Below are 22,232 nucleotides of genomic sequence, written 5' to 3'. Positions count from 1 at the left end.
ACCCAATTTTTCACATCCCTGAAAGGCTCTACTATAATTAAGCAGAGTTCCATAGGAAAGCATTCATAATTTTCTATACTTAAAACTAAAAGTACTTATGAAATCTAGCAGTATAAATTATTTTATAGTCTACAATAATTCTAAAAAACATTTAATTTTTTTAATGAAGCTAAAACATTAAAAACTTTATAATCAGAAACATAATTACCATTTGTTCATATTTAATGGCATCCTTTTCAGCAATCTGAGCTGCCCTTTCTTTATTCATGTAAGCTGCTTTTAATTTCCTCTCTAATTCTCTGAGCTCAATACTGTTTTAAAAAAAGAGAAAAACATAGAAATTTAAGTATAAGAATCATATTTCTGGTCCTACTACAAAGCATAATCTATACTCAGAATTTTATATTTCTTTTCTAACTACATTAAGATAATTAAATATTTTGGATAAAATGCATTTTCTCTTCATCCAAAAATAAATCAGAATGGTAATGTTTTGGGCAGTTCTATTCTGTCCTATAGTGTTGCTGTGCATCAGAAGTGATCTGATGGCAAAAGAGTTAGCATTTGGGTTTATAAGGGTCCGTGGATATAACAGGCACTGTGGTGGCATGTTGCAATGCTAAGCAAAGGGCTTCAAGTGTCCAGTGCTTCAAATCCACCAGTTGTTGTTACGTGCCATTGAGTCACTTGTGACTCATAGTGACCCTATGTACATCAGCCCTAAACTCTGCTCTGTCCTGTGCCAACTGCACTGTCTCTGACACTCCAATCCCGATTAACCCAGTTACTGAATCAATCCACCTCATAGAGGACCTTCCTCTCCTGCGCTGTCCCTCCACCCTACCAAGTATGATGTCCTTCTCCAAGGACTGGTCTCTCCTTACAACATGTCTAAAGTATGTTAGATGGAGCCTCAGAATCCTTGCCTCCAAGGAGCTACCCGGTTTAACCCTTTCCAGGATGAATCTGTTTGTTCTCCTAGCAGTCCATGGTACTCTCAATACTCTTCTCCAGCACCACATCTCAAAGGCATCAATTCTCCTTCTATCCTCCATAGTCATTGCTCTCTGATGCACAGCAAGTGATTGAAAAGACCATGGCCTGTATCAGGTGTACCTTAGTCTCCAGAGAGACACCATGGCTCTTCAGTACTCTGGAGAGGTCCCTAACAGCAGACTTTCCCATAGCAATACGCCTTTTAATTTCCTGGGTACTGGTGCCAAGAGTGTTGACTGTGGAGCCAAGAAAACTAAAGCTGTGAAAAATCTCAATCTCTTCACCATCAATCCTGACGCTGCCAATTGGTCCAGTGGTGAGAATCTAGCTCTACAGAAAATGGGCAATTTTTTCCTGCACTATGACAAGCTTGGAAATCCAGTGAACGGTCACAATGATTCTAGGACAGGGGGTTGGGTTTGGCTTTTGGGTGGCTGTAATCCCATTTGAGAAAACAGTTTTGCTACAGTAATGAGGTCATCTCTCTGCAGGGTATAGCTTAAAATTAATTACTTTTTGTTTTTTAAATAGAAGTGAAAAAGGCATAAGTGTCTAGCATTCTACAGCACAATTTCCACATTTACAACTCAATGACATTGACTATATTTTTCAAGTTGTGCCACCATTTTCACTGTCCTCAACCAAAACAGCATAAACTCAATGTCTTCCCACCCTGAACAAAAACTCTCCTTTTCTTCTTCCTTCCCCTGCCCTGGTAACTATTCATAATCTTTAATATCTACATCGTTTTCATAGTATGAAAAATATTATTTCATAATATCTATGTATGTTTCTTGTAAACGAAATTATTCAGAGAGACCAAGTACCTGTTTTCTCTTACTTGTTGCCTCATCTTTTCATCTTTTAGGCTTTCATGTTTTATTTTCGCCAACTCTGCAGCCAATTTTTCTTCTTGTTCAAGCTGGAGTTCTCTCAATCTTTTGTTTTCTTCTGCCTACATAAGAAAAAATAGTTTTCGTTATTTCCCCTCAGCATCCTTTCTTTTTTCTTTTAGGATGAATTAATTTGTTCCCTAACACAAAACTGCAAACTCCCTAGGAGATATGGTTGAATATTTCATGTGTTTTATAATTCTCAAAGTGTCCTGAGGATGTCTTTTCACAGCTGATTCAAGAGATTATGTTTTGCAAATTCCTCTGTAATGGTAAAACCTGTTATTATTTATATAGAATTAAAATATTAATGTGATTTTAAAGTTAAAAATATTATTTCAAGAAATAGTTTTCAAGCATGTTCATATGGAAACTTTCAAATATCAACAATAGTAAAAAGCACTCACAGTATTCTCTTAGGTAACTATCAACCAGGTCAGTCAATTCTTTTTGGTACAGGGGACTCTGTGTATCCTCTCCATCTTCTTTGGATGCTTTCTAGATCATTCAATATTTTGATCACACCTTGATTCTCTCAGCTTGCAAAATGCTGAGCAAGTTCTTTTCATTCTCTGACTCCAGCTTTTTGCAGATCCCATTATAATAATTTGCTCTGTCTTCTAGAGGTGCTTTTTGAAATCTTCTGTTCAACTCTTCTATTTCTGCATCTCTTCCCTAAATTTTGACTTCTCAATGCGCGAATGCAAGTTTTTAGAGTCTCTCCTGATAACAATTTTGGTCTTTTCTTTTTCCTTTGTCTATGTAATGATCTTTTGCTCTCTTCATGAATGATATCACTGATGTCATCCCACAATTCACCTGGTCTTTAATCATTAGTGTTCAATGTCTCAAATTTATTCTTCAGATGAGTTTTAAATTCAGGTGGAATTTGGCTAAAGGTCATATTTTGGTTCTTGTTGGCCTGTTTTCATTTTCTTCAGCTTCAATTTGAACTTGCACATGAATAATTGATGATCTGTTGCACAATCAGCATCTGGCCTGGTTTTGACTTCTCTAATAATTAATTCCATAAATGTAGTTAATCGGATTCCTGTGTAGTCCCCACCAGGTGAGGTATATGTGCATAGCTGTCATTTGTGGTTCTTAAAATAGGTATTTGCAATGAATAAATCATTGAATGCACAAAATTCACTCACTCATTTCTCCAGCCTCATTTCTGTCACCAGTTCATACTTTCCGACTACTATTTCTTCACTGTTTCCAAGTTTTGCATTCTAATCACCAATCTTATTAATGTAATAATTGCATGTGTAGTTAATTTCAGACTATAAAAGTTTGTTTTTATGTGAAAACCTAGAGGAAATGAATACATTTTTATAAATATAATGCTGTGATGTAAAAAAAAAAAGTTTGTTTTTGTTGTTTACAGTCTAGTCAGAACCAACGACAGCTGAGCCCCCAGCGGGTTTTCAGAGGCAATAAATCACACAGGAGGACACTGCCCATTGTGGAGCATCTGGTGGATTCAAACCATGTACCTTTGTGTTGGCAGTGCAATTTCTCACTACTAAGGCACCCAAACTCGCATGCAAAAGTTAATAGAAAGGCTAAATTTACTCCTCTTGGGCTTTAGTTTTTTGTGCTTATATTTTAATAAAGGGAGTTCTGGTGGCTTAGGGGTAAATGGTAAAGAATCACACTGCCAATGCAAGGCTAAATGGTTCAAATCCACCAGTTGCTCTGTAGGAGAAAGAAGGGAATGAATTCCTGTGCGATTTACTGCTTCTGAAAATCTGCTACTAGAGGGTCAACTATTGGTCACTTTTGACTCTATGGTTCAAAGCAACAACATATTTGAATAATAGTTGCATTAATAAGTTTTCCTTGTATGTGTTTGGAGAGTGTCCGGACACATAAGTGTACTTCAGGATAGAACTTTAAATTATCTTTTTTAACTATGAATGCAACACCATTCTTCCTCAATTTTTCATTCCTAGAATAGTGGCTTATATGATCGATACCTTTAAAACACCTATAATCATGAGTACTTTCTGTGAGTTTTGTGTGTGTGGTGGCTATTGCAAGGGGATCTGCAGACCAAGCAGTAAAAGTCATGGCAGGGAAAGCTGGTATTAGAAGTGACAGAAGGTACAAAAGCACAGTACATGTCACCTCACAGGAATCAGCTTTGTGGTGTGGATGTTCTTGATGGGGATTTTCCACTTTGTACAGTTAGTGAAGGTCAGATGCTACTGCCCTTACAGAGGCCTCAATGTTTTGACAAAGCAGGTTGGATTGTTATTATTTTAACCAATATTAATATCACCAACAATAAGACAATCTGAAATTATGTTTTGCTTGATATGATATGACATGAAAATTATATGGTGTAATATTTTATCACCTATGAAATATACTTGTATCTAATTGCCCTTTAGTCTTACTTCTACTTTTTGAGAAACTTCAGGAAAAGACTAGAAGGTAAATGATAAGGAAATAATCAGAAAAATCCAGCACCTCAACAAGAAAAAGGTAAACAATCCAATCACAAAATGGGCAAAGGACAGACACTTCACCAAAGAAGACATTCAGATGCCAAACACACACATGCAGAAATGTTGGAAATCCTTAGCTATCAGAGAGATGCAAATCAAAATAACTGAGATATAATCTCACCCCAGCAATAAAGCAAGCTTCAACAGGGCAACAAACAATAAATGCTGGTGAGGTTTGGAGAGACTAGTACTCTTATTCATGGCTGGCAGAAATGTAAAATGGTACAACCACTATGGAAGGCAATCTGGCACTTTCTCAAAACACTGAAAATAGAAATACCATTAGATCCAGCAAGTCCATTACTGGGAATATACCCTAAAGAAACCAGAGCCACAAGGCAAACAGATGCATGCACACCCATATTTACTGCTGGATTACTCACAAGAGCAAAGAAATGGAAATAACCCAAGTGCCCATCAACAAACGAATGCAAAGAAAAATATGGTACATACACACAATGGAGTATCATGCAGTACTGAAAAACAATGAACTCATAAAACATTACACAACATGGAGAAGCCAGGAGGGCATTATGCTGAATGAAATATCTCAGTCACAAAGGGGTAAATACTGCATAACACTGTTGTTATAAAACAGGACTGACATTGGGACAGTGTGGGAGAACGGAGAGGAGATAATGAACAATGCATTGGAACAGATGAAGGAAATACGTGATTCGGTATTATATGTATAACAACAATCTCAAACAAGAGGTGCATGGCAAAGTGGACTGGGAGAGCGATTAGGAAGGAGGAGGGAAGAAAATGTGCAACAATGAATGAATAAAAAAATTTTTTAACTTAATGGGACTTCCTAGGAGATAACCTCTACAAGTCACTGACAATTTTAAAACAATAAAAACAGCAGGAGAGAATGCTAGTTTAAGAAAGACTTAAACAAAAGAGGTACTTTCCCCAAGATGTTACATACAGAAAAAAGTCTTTTGGAGAAGACTATGAAATGAGCAAAAAGGAAGAAAAATGACTTGCTAAAGACCATAATTTTCTTTTTGCCTCATATATCCTACCCAAAGAAGTCAGAAATCCCAAAACAGACAAAAAGAGATTTAACAATAGCCTGCTCTCTCCAGTCAAAGGGGAAGAAGAAAAAGGATGCAAGCGCAACAGATAACTTTTAGATAATATAATGGTCTACTTCATCCAGACACCACAGAAAAAAAAACAGCTGTGGCCTATCTGTATCCTCACATGCAAAGGTTCTATGGAGAGGGTAGACTTCCACCCATGAGGTTATAATGAGGCACCTCATTAACCTCATTAATATTCCAGAGAAAGCAAAATTGGGAGTCAGGGCTTTCAAGTCTTCTATTTGGTAACATGACCCTCACATCCTCCAGTGTTAGTGGAGAATTTGTGGCAATATTGAACTTCTAAGACATGTTTCCCACTTCCTAGTATAGTAAGGCTAGCAAAGAAGTTAGCCTCAACAACAATAAAGATTGAGGCTCAATATCAAGAAGACAAAGATTCTCACCACTGGGCCTATTGGCAGCATCAGGATGATGGTGAAGAGACTGAGATTGTTCACAGCTTTAGTTTGCTTGGCTCCACAGTCAACACTCTTGGTAACAGCAGCCAGGAAATTAAAAGACGTTTTGCCATGGGAAAGTCTGCTATTAGGGACCTCTCCAAAGTACTGAAGACCAATGGTGTCTCTCTGGAGACTAAGGCACGACTGAAACAGGGCATGGTCTTTGCAATCACTTGCTATGCATCAGAGAGCTAGACAATGACTATGGAGGATAGAAGGAGACTTAATGCCTTTGAGCTGTGGTGCTGGAGAAGAGTACTGAATGTACCATTTTCTTAGCAAGAAATTAACAGGTTCATCTTGGAGAGGCTGCTCCTTGGAGGCAAGGATTCTAAAGCTTTGTCTGATGTACTTTGGACATGTTGCAAGGAGGAACCAGTCCTTGGAGTAGGATGTTATGCTTGGGAGGGTAGAGGGACAGCACAGGAGAAGGTAGATTGATTTAGTGACTGGGGTAATCGGGGTAGGTGTGTTAGAGACAGTGAGACTGGCACAGGACGGAGCAGGGTTTAGGGCTGTTGTACATAGGGTTGCTATGAGTCGCAGGTGACTCGAAGGCACATAACAACAAAAGCAACATCAGAAGATAAAAGAATAACAAACAGACATTAAAAAATTGAAAATAGTTTTCAGTGGCGGGACTGACCTCATCAGGCAAGGTTTTGAAAGTGACACAAACATTATTTGCTGTCCTGCTGGCCTTAGAAAAGCAAGCTGCATGATGTAATGAGTTCCATGTGGCAGGGAACTTTAGGAGCTCTCTAGGAGATGAGGGCCTCATTCTCATAACTACAAGCAAATAAATTCTGCTAAAACCCTCTCACTATTTTAGAAGAGAAACTCAGACTCTAAAGGGAAAGTATGCTGGTCAACATCTTGATTTCAGCCTGTAAGACCAAGGCTGTTGTTCATAGGGTCACTATGAGTCACAGGCGACTTGAGGGCACATAGTAACAACAACATACTGGTTTCCTTACAGAGTTCATATACAGGATATTTTCTTCTGACAAGAGGCAAGGACACTATCAAAGACTTAATGAATATTAACCAAAGGACATGGAAAACAACAAAAAGGACATTCATCAGCGAAGGATAAGACAATTTGTTATTACTGTTGTTATGTTCTGTCAAGTAGTGAATATCAGAAGGATGTCTATCTGTTTTATTGACTATATAAATGTATTTGACTGTGCAGGTAACAACAAACTATGGTTAACATCGACAAGAATGTGAGTCTCAGTACACTTAACTGAAACAAAGAAGATCTTATCCAAACTCAACAAGGAAACACTGTATGGTTTAAAATTGGAAAGAGCGTGCCTCAGAGATGTAGTCTTTATCCTTATCTATTCGATTTGTATGGAAGCTGGACTCTATGAAGAAGAATGTGGCATCAGGATCAAAGGAAGAATCAATAAGAACCTGTGTTATGCAAATAACACAACCTTGCTTGCTGAAAGGGAAGCGCTTGTTGCAGAAGACAAAGCCTTCAATAGGGATTGCATCTTAACATCAAGAAGACAAAGATCCTTACCACTGGGCCAGTGAGCAACATCATGAGACACAGAAAAAGTACTGAAACTGTTAATGTTTTTTGTCTTCTTCAATCCACAGTCAACATTGTGGAACCAGCAGTCAGGAGATCAGAAGATGTATTGCTTTGGGCAAGTCTGTTCTCAGGTATCACTCCAAAATACTGAAGAACAGTATTGTCAATTTTAAGATTAAGATGAGCCTGATTCAGGCCATGTTTTTTTCAATTACTTCCTATGCATCTGAGAGCTGGACTATGAATAAGGATAACAGAAGAAATGATGCCTTTGAGTTGTGGTGTGGAGAAGAGTAATGAAAATCCCCTGGACCACCAAAAGAATGAACAGGTATATTTTGTAAAAGATATAGCCAGTGTGCTCCTTGGAGGAAAGGATGGCAAAGTTTCATCTCTCATACTTTGGACATGTTGCTAGGAGAGGCTATTCCATGGAAAAGGATATGTTTTGAGAAGGACTGACATGGTGACTGCAGAAATGGGGTTCATTCTCTCTGAGATAGTGAGGATGGCACAGGATAGGATGAGATTCAGATCTATTCAAAAGGGTTGCTGAGTCGTACTTGACAACAACTACCACCACCATCAAGTCAGAATTGACCCAAGGATGAAGCTCCAGTGAGTTTTCAGAAGCAGTAAACTGCATGGGAGGAAATGCTCACCCTACTCCCACAGAACAGCTGGTAGATACGAACTACACACCTTTGGGATAGCAGCACAGCTTCTTACCACTAGACCACCAGAGCTTTCATTTAAGTATAAAAAGAGATTTGACTTAAGCATCAAAAGTAATAAAAAGCACAAGTGACTCCAAATATATATAGATGCATGAGTCCACAATGAACTTTTAAAAATCTAATTCCTAGAGTCTAACTGTTCAGGGTTAAAAAGGCATCACGACAAAGCATTTTTAATCTGAATACAAAAAAGTAGGCACCAATTGTGGTAAGATGTGCAACATTCTACAGATTAAACCAACAGAAACTTCTTTAAAGGTCAATTTTAAGACCTGCTTTTCCTATTTCCCACTGTCTTGAATAGACACTCAAAAAACACTGAAATATCAGAATAACTTATTCACATGTATAAAAATTCATTCTCTCATGTGTCTTATTTCCATTCTTTTTAGCATCTCTTCTTCATAAATTTTGAGTTTTCAGAATTTTTAGAAATTTCCATTGAAAATAATCTGCATATTGCAGGAGTTTTGTATCTGTGAAGTATTGGAATTCTTCAGGGAAATATTTTTAAAAATTGTAAAAATGCTTAACACTAAGTATTAGGTGGTAATGCTTTCTACTAGGTAGTAGAAAAATGTTCATTTTCTACTACCAAATAATGTATATGTTTAATTTCAGTAAATTCAAACAATATAATCTTACTAATAAGTATTTGACTTTGGAATTTTGTGGAATGTATCACAATTGTACCTAGTTAAGCAAAATTATGGCTGCTACAACTACAGATTGTGTTCTTATATAAAAATAAAATGTTTACCTGTGCCAGGCAAACATGTATTAATTATTACAACAATTGATTTAAATGTATTAGTTATTACAATTCCATGAAACAGGTACTATTATTACATCCCTTTTTATAACCGAGACATAAAAAAGCACTTAACCCAAGGTTCTACAGGTAATAGACTGCAGTCTCCATTATTGGTGTTGAGTTGGAATCAGCTTATAGTTGACCCTCCCATGGATTTCTGAGGCTGTAATTCACATGGAAGGAGATTGCCAATCTCATTCTTTGTAGATTTAAATCATCAGAAAGAGCGGCTTGGCTTTGGGTTAGCAGTGCAACTTTACAAACTAGGCAATGGAAGTCCTCCAAGGGCCGTACTAGGATTCAAAGATATGCAGTCCAGTGTCAAGAACCCAACCATTTATCACTATACTGGCATAACACACAGGGAGGCATTATTTACCTGATTGTCTTGTCTATCTTTACTCAATTCTAGTTGGGTGGGCCTGTGCATTTAAAAGTCGGCTAGACCCTCAGCCTGGTGTTAACTGCATTTGGAATGAACATTTTTCGAAGTGGTATAGCACTGGTCTGTCAACTGTACTGAGGTAGCTTGGGTTTGCGGTGATAATGAATGCAGTGACACTGGTGTGTCAAATGCCATAATGGTTAGCCATGGTGGATAGTGTTTGGAGGAACTCCAGGATTAAGACAGGCTTGTAAACAGGAGTGGCATCCACTTCCTAAACAACATGCCTCTGGAAACTCTATTAACTTTGAGAAACAACGATAGTTACAAACCAGGGTTCAGGTCTTTTGTTCATAGGCTTGCTATGAGTTGTGCTCAACTCTACAACACTTAACAACAGCAGTATCAGCAAGTTGCTTTCATAATTTCCAAGGAAAAGAGAAAAGTAATGTAACAAAAAACAGTAAAATTTACCTTCTGAATTGCCTCTTCCATATCCAATTCACTCTGTTCATTCTGTAGTAATCTGAGGAATCTCTTCTGCTCAATACGGCTGTCATTTTCACTATTCACCTTTAGGTCTCTGACTTGATTCTCTATCTTTTTAAGCGCTTGGATATGCAGGTTTCTGCAGTAGTTTTCATCTACCAATTTCTGATGTCTTTCAGCAAAGTTCAAAGTTCTCCTTTTGGAAGCCTATAAGGCAAAAAGGAAAGAAAAGTCTGCATGTTTTGAGGTTTCAAAGTCTAATTTTTAAAAGATCCAGAGATAGGTAATTAATATTTGCAGGCCAGCGGCTTCCTTCTTACATTCAGATAATTTACCATAACAAAACAGTAACATATGGTAGACAAATACATTGATATGTTAATAAAGTAATCTCATAATCTTATAACCGTCAAGTCAGAACTGACACATGACTGTCGCTCCAGGGGAGTTTTGGAGCTTAGTCATGGGCCAATTGCTAAGAAGCTGCACTGCTATCAAAGGCACACAGTTCAAATCCACCAGCTGGAGAAGGATGAGCAATCTCCTCCTATGTGATTAGCTGCTTTTGAAAATTCACAATCTGTTCCGACTAGACAGCACGTATCAACGATAACAACAACAAACATCTTTCTCCGGACGTGCTGCTTGTGGATTTGAGCCATCAGAGAAGGCGCTGTCTTTGGGTTAGCAGCGCAACTTGCAAAAGCTGATGGCTCTCAACGAAATTAAAAATTAAACAAGTATTTCAAGCCCTCCACCATTAAGACCAGCTCACCATCTTGGGCGGTGAAAACATCCTGCCTCACGCGACCGCCACTTTCCACAGCTAAAGCAGAGAGCAGCTGCCGAGCGGACGGCTCCAGCGCCACTCCACAGTGTTTACGCGGTGTCCCAGCAACCGCCTGAGCGCCGCCAATCCCCGGACCAAGGTCAACCTGCACGTGGCCTCCTATTGGCAGAAACAGGATCCAATCAGCGCAGAGCTTCTTTTGAGCCCGCTAACCAGCCTCCTAAACAGGCCCATGATTCAGGCTGGCCGTTTCTTTTAGTGTGCTAGAGCTCAACATTTCCCCCAAGCGCACGAACTCTAACTTTTGAAACCAAATGGCAATGTGGAAACTGTTACAGATTCTTCTCTTCTATATGAAGAACTTTCCACCCACCGTGCACCCTCCATCTTCAAGTTTGATGACTTTTTTTGTAATTGAGTATCTGGAGTTCCTGCTGGGGTACTGTGTGTGACATCTTGTGAGTGAAGAGTACTTCCCGGAGCCCACACTGAATCCGCACTGAAGATACTGGTAAAGTTTAGGATAAAATGCATGAGCCATATGGAGCTTAGTGCGCTAAAAAAAAAAAAAAAGAAGAAGAAGAAGCTATTTCAGGTACCAATGAAGGAGCAGATAGATGATGGCCAGAATCTTTGTCTGGTTTATTTGATCAGCATAGTAAACACTAAAGTCCATTTTAAATGCAAAAAAATTAGCAACAAGTGTAGGTCAGAGAAATTAGTGAAATACATTGATTTCTGACCGAATGGGGAAGCCTGGTAGAACAAAATTTCTGTCACTTTGTCGCTCCAGTGAATTCTAGTGATCTCAGTTTTTAGTCAGATCTCTTGACTATCTCTAAAGTGTTGAAATCCAGTTTGTTCTGTTTCTTACATATGGAATTGACAGCTTCCAAGCTCTTTGTGTGCAGAAATTAAAACTCCTAATTGGCAAACAAATTGCTGTACAAGAAAAACTTAAGATAATGCAACAGAACAAACCACACCACTCAATACTGTGCCATCTTCTCAATTATTGCCATAGTTGAGCCCACAGTTGTAGTCAATGTGTCATTTCATCTCTTTGAATACTTTCCTCTTTTTAGATGACTCTCTACAAAGCATGCTGTGCTTCCCAAGGGGACTACTTCCTCCTCATATGTCTGAAATACGTAAGTTATGGATAATGTTAGGAAAATGGGAAAAAACAATTGTTTGCCCATCCAAGGGAATACTGCATGGTTTAAAATCAGCAAAGTTATGTGTTAGAGTTGAATCTTTTCCCCATTACTGTTTAACCTATATGCTGAACAAATAACCCGAGAAACTGGGCTATATGAAGAATGTTACATCGAGAGGACATCTCATAATAACATGTGATATATGGATAACACAGCCTTTCTTACAGAAAACAAGACTTACTGATGAAGCTCAGTCTACAGACTGGTTTGGGTTTCAGAATTATGCTTGCTTCATAGAATACTCTGGGAGTGTTCCATCTTTTTCTATTATTGGTGACAGTTCATCTCAGAATGTTTAGTAGAATTCACTCATGATGCCGTCTGGGCTGGAACATTTTTGATTGAGAGTCTTTTTATGACCTGATGAATTATTTCTCTTGTGATAGGTCCGTTCAAGTGTTTAATTTCTGTGCTAGTTTGGGTAGGGTGTGAACTTCCAGGGATTTTTCCATTTCTTCTAAGTTTTTCAAATTTTTCAGAGTATAGTTTTCATAATAATCCCGTTATTGTCATTTTCATTTCAGGTAGTTCTGTCATGACATCGCCTCTTTAATTTCTTATTCAAGTTATTGTCGTCTTTTGTTTGTTTGTTTGCCAGTAGTTTGTCTATTTTATTGACCCTTTTGAAGAACCAGCTACTGGTTTTGTTGATTGTTTCAGTATTGTTTTTCTGTTTTCTATCTCACTGATTTCAAATTTAGTAATTTCCTTTCTTGTATAGGCTGTGGGATTCACTTGTTCTTTTTCTATTTGTTGGAAATATTAGGTTAAGTAGGTTATTTCACTCCTTTATAATTTTTAATATGTTTGCTTATTGCTGTGAATTGACCTCTGAAGACTGCCTTTACTGTATCCCCAAAGTTTTGATGTATTATATTTTCATTTTCATTCATTTAAGGGACTTTTTTATATCCTTTTTTTAAAAAAAAATTTCTTCTACATCCAGTAGTAATCAGGCAATGTATTATTTAGCTCCCAAGTGAGTCATTTATTATCTTTTATTCTCTTATTGTTAATTTCTAGTTTTATGGTATTGTGGTCTGAGAAGGTGTTTTTTATTCTTTCAATGCTTTTTAATTTGCTTTGTGCTAAAATAGATGGTCAGTTCTGGAGAATATACTGTGTGTGCTTGAGAAGAAAGTAGACTGAGTGTTTATTGGGTATAGTAGTCTCTGAGTATGTCTAGGAGGTTGAGTTGGCCAATTGTATAGTTTAGTTCTTCTATGTCTTTGTTGAATTTCTCTCAAATTATCCCATTCTTTAGTGTTAGCGATGTGTTGAAGTCTCATACTAATATTGTGGTGCTATCTATCTCTTTTTTCAAGTCTGTTAATATTTGTATATTTTGGAGGTCTATCATTTGGTTCATAGATATTAAGTAAGATTATGTACTCTTGTTCTATTGTGACTCTGAGCAATATGCAATCACCTCCCTTGTTTCTTATGCAGGTTTTCACCCTGAAATCTGTTTTATCAGAAATTAATTCTTCTTTCTTATGGATGCAATTGACTTGATTTTTTCCCCCCACCTTTTGATTTTAATCTGTCTCCTCCTTTCTTAGATGTCTCTTGTAAACATATTGTTGGGTTTTGGATTTTTTTTTTTATCCACTCTACAACTCTTTTTCTGTTAACAGATGCATTTAAGTCATTTAAATCATTCACGTTCAATGTGATTATTGACAGACCAGGCTTTCTTATTACCATTTGGTTGAGTTTCTTTCTTTCTTTTTTTTTGTTATGTTATTGGTTATTGGTTATTGCTGATTCCTTTGGTCCATCCACTTTTCCTTGCTGTCTCTGTGTGAAATTTTTCCCAAAGTATTTCTTATATATTTGGTATTGTTTTCACAAAATCCTTACGTTTCTGCTTTTCTGCAAATGACCTAATTTCTGCTTCATATTTGATGGGCACTTTTGCTGTGTACAGAATTCTTGGTTGGCAATTATTTTCTTTTACTCTTTAGTGTATGCCATCCCATTGTCTTCTTGCTTGCTTTGTTTCTGCTATGAAATCAGACCTTAATCTAATTGGCTATCATTTGTAGGTGACTGTTTTTCTCTACGTGTGTTTAGTATTCTATTCTTGTCTTTGATTTTGAAGAATTTGACTATGAAATATCTTGGTATTTTTCTTTTGGAGTCTAATCTGTTTGGAGTTCTTTGAGCTTCTTGACTGTATATGCATCCTTGGGGTTTTTTTTTTTATGATATCTGGAATGTTTTCTTCTAGTATATTTTCCACAATTTTCTCAGTGTTTTTTTTCCCCACACTCCTGCTCTGAAATTTCAATCATTTATGTGTTGTTGGTGGTTTTTCCCCCTTTTCTTGTGTCTATTAATTATTGTATATTTTCTCTCCCCTCTTTGCCTCCCCCTTCTGCAGCCCACCCCGCAATGCACCCTTTATTTCAGATTGTTCTTGTATGAAAAATGAATAATCTCATATTACTTTTAGACATTCCTTCTCCTCATTTGTTCTAATACAGTGTTCATTATCTATCCACTCTTTCCTTTTCTCCCCTCAACCCTCCCATCTCTGTCTTATTTTATAACAGTGGTGTTATGCAGTATTTGTTAGCATAATGTCCTTAAGGCTCCCTCATGTTGTGTAATGTTTTACAAATTTATTGTTTTTCCGTGCTGTGTAGTATTCCATTGTGTGGACATACCATAATTTTTCTATCCATTTGTTTGTTGATGGGCACTTGGTTTGCTTCTATCTCTTTGCTATTGTGAATAATGCAACAATAAACATTGGTGTGCATACATCTGTTTGAATTGTGGTTCTAGTTTATTTAGGGTATGTACCTAGTAGTAGAATTGGTGGGTCAAATGGTATTTTTATTTCCAACTTTTGGAGAAAGTGCAAGACTGTCTTCCATAGTGGTTGTACCATTTTACATTCCCACCAGCAGTGAATAAGAGTTTCAATCTCTCCTCAACCTTGCCAGTATTTGTTGTTTGCTGCCACATATGTTGTTTTGCTTAGTATCATCCGACATGATTCTTATGTTTTCTTCTTTTTCCTTCCCATATTGTTCTTGCCTTTTTTTCTAGGAAGTTCTCATTAAGGGTATTTTTTAAGGGTTTTGTTTTTTTTACTATTTTTTTGTGTGTGTGTGTGTGTGTACCGTCAAATCAGATCTGATTGGTACAGGAGGAGATAGCCTTTCCTTCTCCAGCAGATCATCTGGTGGATTCAAACTGTGTACTTCTGGGATTGTAGTGCAGCTTCTTGCCACTAGGCCATCAGAACTCCCTTGAGTGTATTGTCTTCTATCTCACCGACTCTCTGTTCTCTCTCTTATGTCCTATTGTTTTGTCCCTTGAACTTGTTGAAAATTTCTGTAATATCTGTCTTGTTATTCAGGATTGCATTTTCATGTTTTTCTATTGTTTCTATTTGGCATACCTTCTCTGTTCTGTGATTATTTTTTCACTTGTTTCATATACATGTTAAAGTTCAGCAATGAATAAGAAAGACAGAAAAAGAGTTGATGCTTTTTAGTTATAGTGCTGGCAAAGAGTGTTGAATATACCATGGACAATCAAAAGATCAAACACATTTGGTTTTCAGAAAGTATAACCAGGGTGCTTCTTAGAGACAAGGATGGTAAAACTTCATCTCACGTGTTGGCATGTTATCCAGAAGGGCCAGTCCTTAGTAAGAGATAGCTAGTGGTTTTAACTCACCTGCCTTTGGCTTGGCAGTGCAACTTTTTATCCACTATGCCACCAGAGTAATTGGAGTGTTAAACTGATCAGAAATGTAATTCAGGTGGAGAATCTACAGGCCAGAAGGTGAGAAAGGCATTTTATGCATTCATTAAAACTAAGAGGAAACTATGTAGATCAGTCAGAATTGAGGTAGGAGAGACAAAAACAAAAATTTAAAAAACATATAAAACAAAATAACTTGCTGGTGAACAGCCTGCATTTTTGTAACTACAAAAATAAGGGGTACTAAGAAACCAATAGGAATTTGTGGTATACTAATAGGGAGAACACTTATTAGAAATGTTGTTTTGGGTACCATCTAGTCCACTACAGCTCATAGCCAGCCTGTGAATAATGGATCTGAATGCTGCCCTAGCTTGTGCCATCTTTATCATCTCTGATATACTTGAGTCCATTGTTACTGTTATGATGTCAGTCCATCTTGTTGAAAGTCTTCCTCTCTTTGGAGACTTTTCAAACATGATGTCTTTTTCTAAGCACTGGTTCACCCTAACAACATGCTTAAAGTAAGTGAGGCAAGGTTTCACCATTCTTGCCTCTAAAGCACCTTTCCTGTACTTTCTTAAAGATTTAGATGTTCTCTTGGCAGTCCCTAGGATATTCAGTACTCTTCTCCAGCACAACAGCTGAAAGACCTCAATTGCTCTTCTATTATCCTTAGTCATTGTCTAACTTTTAAATGCATAGCAAGTAATTGAAAAGCTTAATTCAGGTGCTCCTTTAAACTGAAATCATTGCTCTTTAGCACTTTGGAGAGATACATGACAGCAGATTTTCCCAATGTAACACATTTTCTGATGTCTTGATTGCTGATACAAAGAGTGTTGATTGTAGATCCCAATAAAATTAAATTGTTGACATGACAGCTCAGTCTTTTCTCCATCTATCATAATGTTGCTTTATGTTGAAATGTAATCCATATTGAAAACTGTAGTTCTTTACCGTTAGCAAGCATTTTAAGTCCTCCTCAGTTTCAGCACACAAGGTTATATCGTCTGCATAATGCTAATTGTTGATGAGTCTTCCTCAGATCCTTATGCCACATTCTTCTTTATAGAGTCTGGTTTCTTGAATTATTTGTCATCTGTTTGTTGAGATATGTCAACTAATATCCCGTCAATTCCTGTGGCCTTAATTTTTGCCAATTCCTTCAGAGCAGCTTGAATTTCTTCTTCTATTGCATTGGTTCTCGATCATACGCTATTTTCTGAAATGGTTGCATGTCAGCCAATTCTTTTTGATACAGTGACTTAGCATATTTTTCCATCTTGTTTTCACACTTCCTAGATTATTCAAGATTTTGCCCATTGAATCCTTCAATCCTCAGATATTACAACTCAAGGCTTGAATATATATTTGTTTCAGTTCTTTTGGCTTGAGAAATATCAAGCAAGTTCTTTTTTATTTTCTGACTCCAGTTCTTTGCACATTTCATTATTATACTTTGCTTTTTCAGCCACATATAATTATAACATCATCTTGAAGGAGATTTTATTGAGGTGTGTATGCAGTGTATGTATGTGACCAAAGGCTGAGATTATGAAGAAGAATAGACGGTATGAGTTGAAAGTTTAGTGTTAGCAACCACTGTGGAAGAAAGTATGGCACTTTCTCAAAAAGTTTGAAATAGAAATACTATTGGACCCAGCAATTCCACTACTGGCAATATACTTCAAAGAAATCATAACCACCACCCAAGCAGATATAGACACACCCATGTGAGTTGCAAATAATCCAAATGCCTTTCAATAAATGAATGGATAGAGATGCTGTGGTATATTCACACAATGGAATACTACGCTGCTTTGAGAAACAAAGAACTCATGAAATATTATACAAAATGAGTGACCCTGGAGGACATTATGCTGAGTGAAATATCTCAGTTACAAAAGGACAAGTATTGCATAGTGCCACTGTTGTAAAAAGGGACTGACATTGTGGTTTGGGAGAGACTGAGAAAGATGGGATAAATTATGTATACTGCATTGAAACAGATGAGGGAGAAAACTGTTTAAAAGGGATATATGGTTAGGTATTATTGTCATGACAGGAGTCCAGAATGAAGGGGGCATAGTGGAATGGATTTAGGGGGAGGGATTGTATAACAAGAAAAGAATTTTACTTTTCAAAGACAAGAGCAAACTGGGGGGTAGAGGTGGGCAGGGAGAAAAGTGCAACAGTGAATGAATGGAAATCCAAAATCTCTATAAACTTTCATTAAAATTAATTATAATTAAAAAAAATATGGATATAGCCTTGAAGGAGTTTATAGTAACTAAAGGGCTTTTGTTCCTTTCTTAGGTACTTGGACAGTACAAATGGTTTTTACTCAATTATTGGTTGGTGCTGAAATCCTAGAAGAAAGACCTGGTGATCTATTTTTCTAAGGATTGCAAGAAGAAAACCACATGGATCCATTGTACTCCAGCACAGCAAGTCACTATGTGTAAGATCAACTCCCTAGCAAAAGGTTTTAGAAATTTTCTGCCTTTCATGTGTTAGTGCGGGTAAGTTCCTATTTTATAAATATTCAACTTCTGGGAAATTTGTACATACCTTTTAATGTTATATAAATTTATCATCATTTTGATACAACTGAACCAACTTCTTAACACAAATTGTTTTTCATAATCACCTTCACTTTGCTATATGAGCAGCTTTTATGTTATTGAAAAATTTTCTCGTACTAAAGATGCAAATCTTCCTGCTGTTAAATCAGAACTGACTTGTAGCTGACCCTGCAGTGGGTTTTCGGAGGCTATAAATCCTATAGGAGTAGATACCTTTCTTCTGAGCAGCTAGTAGATTTGAATCTCCAGAGAGGTACTGCCTTAGGGTCAGCAGCACAACTCCTTCCAGACTATGCCACTGTAAGGCTAAGTTGGAATCATATGCACCTGTTCCAATTTACTAGCAATTCGACATAAAGGTATGCAAAGGAATTTCTCTCACTCCTCACCCAGGACTGCTTGTATAGTCATTTATTCTGTGGTTGCAGATCAACATTGACCTCCTGCTCTGCTAAGTGGCATGACTGCCTGAGTGGAAAGAGGAGAAGGCAAAAGTTCCCCATCTTGGTGTTCTAGGAAGCAGTAGGATGTAGATATTTCTTCCTAAAATAAGTATCCTTCCAAAGGGGTGAGGACTTTGTGCTGGGAATAGGAGCTAGGGATAAATTTGGGGTAAAATATGATATAGCTGGTTCCGTAAAAATGTAGCTAGAATTTGTTCATTCCTGATAACAAATGTCATACTACATTGCAAAGTATCCCAGCAAACTTGTATACTTTTTCATTATACTTTGCTTCTCTAATTGAAGGCTTTTTTCTTCAAAAGGAATTATAGTTACAGTTTATTTTTTTTTCAGACTCTACATGGGTAATGTAGAAGGAGTCGAGTAATTTAATAGATATGTTCTCTGAGAAAATTATTTTTGAGCTGAATGTTCACCCAAATCAAAGAAAAATGAATTGTCACAAAGAAAAAAACTTTTCCTGGAAAAAAAAAATAGCCTAACAATTATTGCTGTTTTAATAATTAGTAATTTAAATATTGTTTCTAATGGTAAATTATCACTATAATAAATGATAATTCACTGTTAAGGGAGGATTTATGCCCTCCCAGCATTACAGGGAAATCTTCTGGTTCATTTCCCTTTAGAATAAAGCTTCTCACCTACAGGTCTATACTAAAAAGCCTCGCATAATGAAGAAAAAGAGCCTTTCCTAATAATAAATGATGGATTACACTGATTAATGTTTTCCAATAGTTAAAACATAACGGAGTTGAACATATCAGAGTTCCTGATCAGAAATTAGCCATATTATTAGCTGTCCATTCTGACTTGTGACTGTGGACAGTAGAAATTATTTACAAAATTGTATTGCTTTATATAATAAAGCAATTAGAACAAAATAATTTTTCTTCCGTTCAGAAAAATGCCCAAATCTAATCTAATTTGCTGCAGCTGGACACCACCTGCAGATGACTGTTTAAGTACTCTGAACATTACACACTTATCTTTTAAATATTGATAATGCCATTTTTCATTTCCTCGACATGAAATCCCACAGGGAATAATTATGCTAATAAACCTTAATGATTCTTGCAAATAAATGATCAAACCAAATTGCTACTGTTGATTTATATTAATGGATGCCTTTAGGACGAGATTTGCCCGTAAGATGCTGCCTCTTGAATCTCAATTCATCTTATTTAGCTGAAGAGTGTACGTAGTTTGTTAAATAGATGAAGTGTTTAAAATATAATGTGTTTGTGCAGTTTTTGCAGTTCATAATGTTCAACATTACCATATAGCCTTGTGGCAAATCTACATTTAATGGTTTCATTGTATATAACTTTCCTTTAGTACTTTTTCCTCTGTGTTATATGCACTTAGAAAATGACTGCTTTCTAGTGGATTCGGAATAGGCATATGTTGAAGCTGATTGTTTCATTAAGATAATAAAATCTGCCTCTGAATATTTTAGCCATTGTAATCTGAAAATCAGATTGACTCTATGAAGATGTGATCAAGTAGTAAACAGTTGTTTGGGGAGAAAAAGGATTGACATGGGGACTGTAACAATGGGCTCAAGAATGGTGGATAGCAAGAGGATGGTACAGGCTAGCGCAGTGTTTTGATCTGTCGTTCATAGGGTTGCTATGAGCTGTAGTCAACTCGATGCCACCTATCAACTAATTGTTTCTCATTTGAACTTTGATTAGTGAATCCCATCCTTTCTTACTCTTACACTTTTACTTCAACATCCTTTGAAATCTCTGTGAAACAGGGAATTCAGATTTTGTGTATTTTAAAATAAACCCTAAAGAATTTTAGATATCATTTACAGAGTTGGAGAACATTACACAGAAAGAATATTTATTCATTGTGGCCTGGAATCAAAATTTATTTTTATAAGTGTGGGTGAAAACCACACTCATTTAAAGTACTTTTGTAAAAACTACATTTATGTAAAACACTTTTGTAAAAATCATATTTATTTAAAGTACTATATAATGGAGGGGAAAAATACATTGATCTAGATAATTTTTGCCTATCAAAAGTCAGTGATAAAAAAAAGAAAAGTCAGTGATGACACACAGGTATGAGAATAGAATTGAGTTAAAAACTATATAAATGAGTAGTAAAATTGGCACTGGCACTTAAAAATTCTGCATATATGAACAAAGTAAGTGTGATGACAACTGGCAGTAATTTAAGATTTTTTGTATGCTGCAGAAATTATAATTAGGTTACTAAAGAAATAGAAAATATGACCATACTTCATTAATTCTGAGAATCCTTTTTCTCAATTGTACACTCATATTCTCAAACTCAAACTTGTGTGTGTACATACATATACATATGACCCTCTATGAGATGGATTGATTCGGTGACTGGGGTAATCGGAATGGGTGTGTCAGAGGCAGTGCAGTTGGCGCAGAATAGAGCAGGTTTTAGGGCTGTTGTGCATAGGGTCATTATGAGTCGCAAATGACTCGATGGCACATAACAACAACAACAACATATACTCACAAGATTGAGAAAGGCTTTATTATTTTTTGAACAACAACAATCTTTAGATTCAATATCTAACATTAATATTCTATGGATTGCCAAAAGAACAAACAGATCTAGTCTAGAGGAAGTGAAACCAGGGTGCTCCTTAGAGGCAAGGATGATGAAACTTCCTATTATATACTTTGGGCTTGTTGTCAGGAAGGATCAGTCCTTGGAAAAATTCATCATGCTGGGAAAAGTGGAGGGTCAGAGAAGAATCCTCAACAAGGTGCATTGACAGTGACTGGAACAATGTGCTTTCATATTAGGACAAAAGCATATATAATGCAATTTCAATCTGTTGTTCATAGGATCTCTGTGAGTCTTAGTGGACCTGATGGCATCTAACAACAATAATCTAATACGAACAAGTTTTATACTTCATGATTTTTTTTTATCTTGGTGAAATAATTAACCAGGTCAAAAATTTAAACCACAAAATTTGTGATTTTATTCATGTATTATTTTCTGTTTTAACAAAAAGTAAAGGGTGCCCCAAATAGGCAGCAATAAAGAAATGACCAGGGGAATTGCATTACCTAATCCATGCTTCCCACTTTTGTTGTTGTTCTTGTTGGTTACCATTGAGTCAACTCTAACTCATAGCAACCTTGTGCATGACAGAATGAAGCATTGCCCAACTTGTACCCCCCTCAGTAATCTCTGCTGTGCTCATTCTTGGAGCTACTGCCACTCCATTTCATTGAGGGTCTTCCTTTTTCACACACACCCTCTACTTTGCCCACAATGATGTCTTTCTCCAAGGACTGACCTCTCCTGCTAGCATGCCTAAAGTATGTGAGACAGTGTCACCATCATTGCTTCTAAGGAGAATTCTGATGGCACGTCTTCCAATACAGGTTTGGGTTTTCTTTTGGTAATGCATATAAACAGTCAATATTCTTCAACAACACCATAGTTGAAGGGCATTAATTATTCTTGGCTGTCATTTTCTCTGTTCTTCTATATCACCTTTATTATCATTAT

At 36.7% G+C, this 22,232-nt stretch overlaps 1 protein-coding gene across 1 annotated transcript in view; it reads right to left on the bottom strand.

Annotated features, from left to right (window-relative positions):
- The window catches only part of MNS1 (meiosis-specific nuclear structural 1), a 29,633-nt gene extending 18,378 nt beyond the window's left edge, over positions 1-11,255 (bottom strand). Inside the window, exons 1-5 of the mRNA XM_006894533.1 lie at positions 11,024-11,255; positions 10,738-10,880; positions 9,917-10,138; positions 1,824-1,951; positions 209-311 (exon numbers count right to left, since the gene is read on the bottom strand). Coding sequence (XP_006894595.1) covers positions 209-311; positions 1,824-1,951; positions 9,917-10,138; positions 10,738-10,880; positions 11,024-11,255 — 828 coding nt within the window. The remainder of the gene's footprint in view (positions 1-208; positions 312-1,823; positions 1,952-9,916; positions 10,139-10,737; positions 10,881-11,023) is intronic.
- Positions 11,256-22,232: the final 10,977 nt, after the last annotated feature.

The sequence above is a fragment of the Elephantulus edwardii genome, unplaced genomic scaffold, assembly GCF_000299155.1.
Source record: "Elephantulus edwardii isolate Elephantulus edwardi_28Jun2011 unplaced genomic scaffold, EleEdw1.0 scaffold00145, whole genome shotgun sequence".
NCBI lineage: Eukaryota > Metazoa > Chordata > Mammalia > Macroscelidea > Macroscelididae > Elephantulus > Elephantulus edwardii.
Note: the sequence above shows the minus strand (reverse complement) of the source record. Positions and strands in the feature narration are given on the sequence as shown.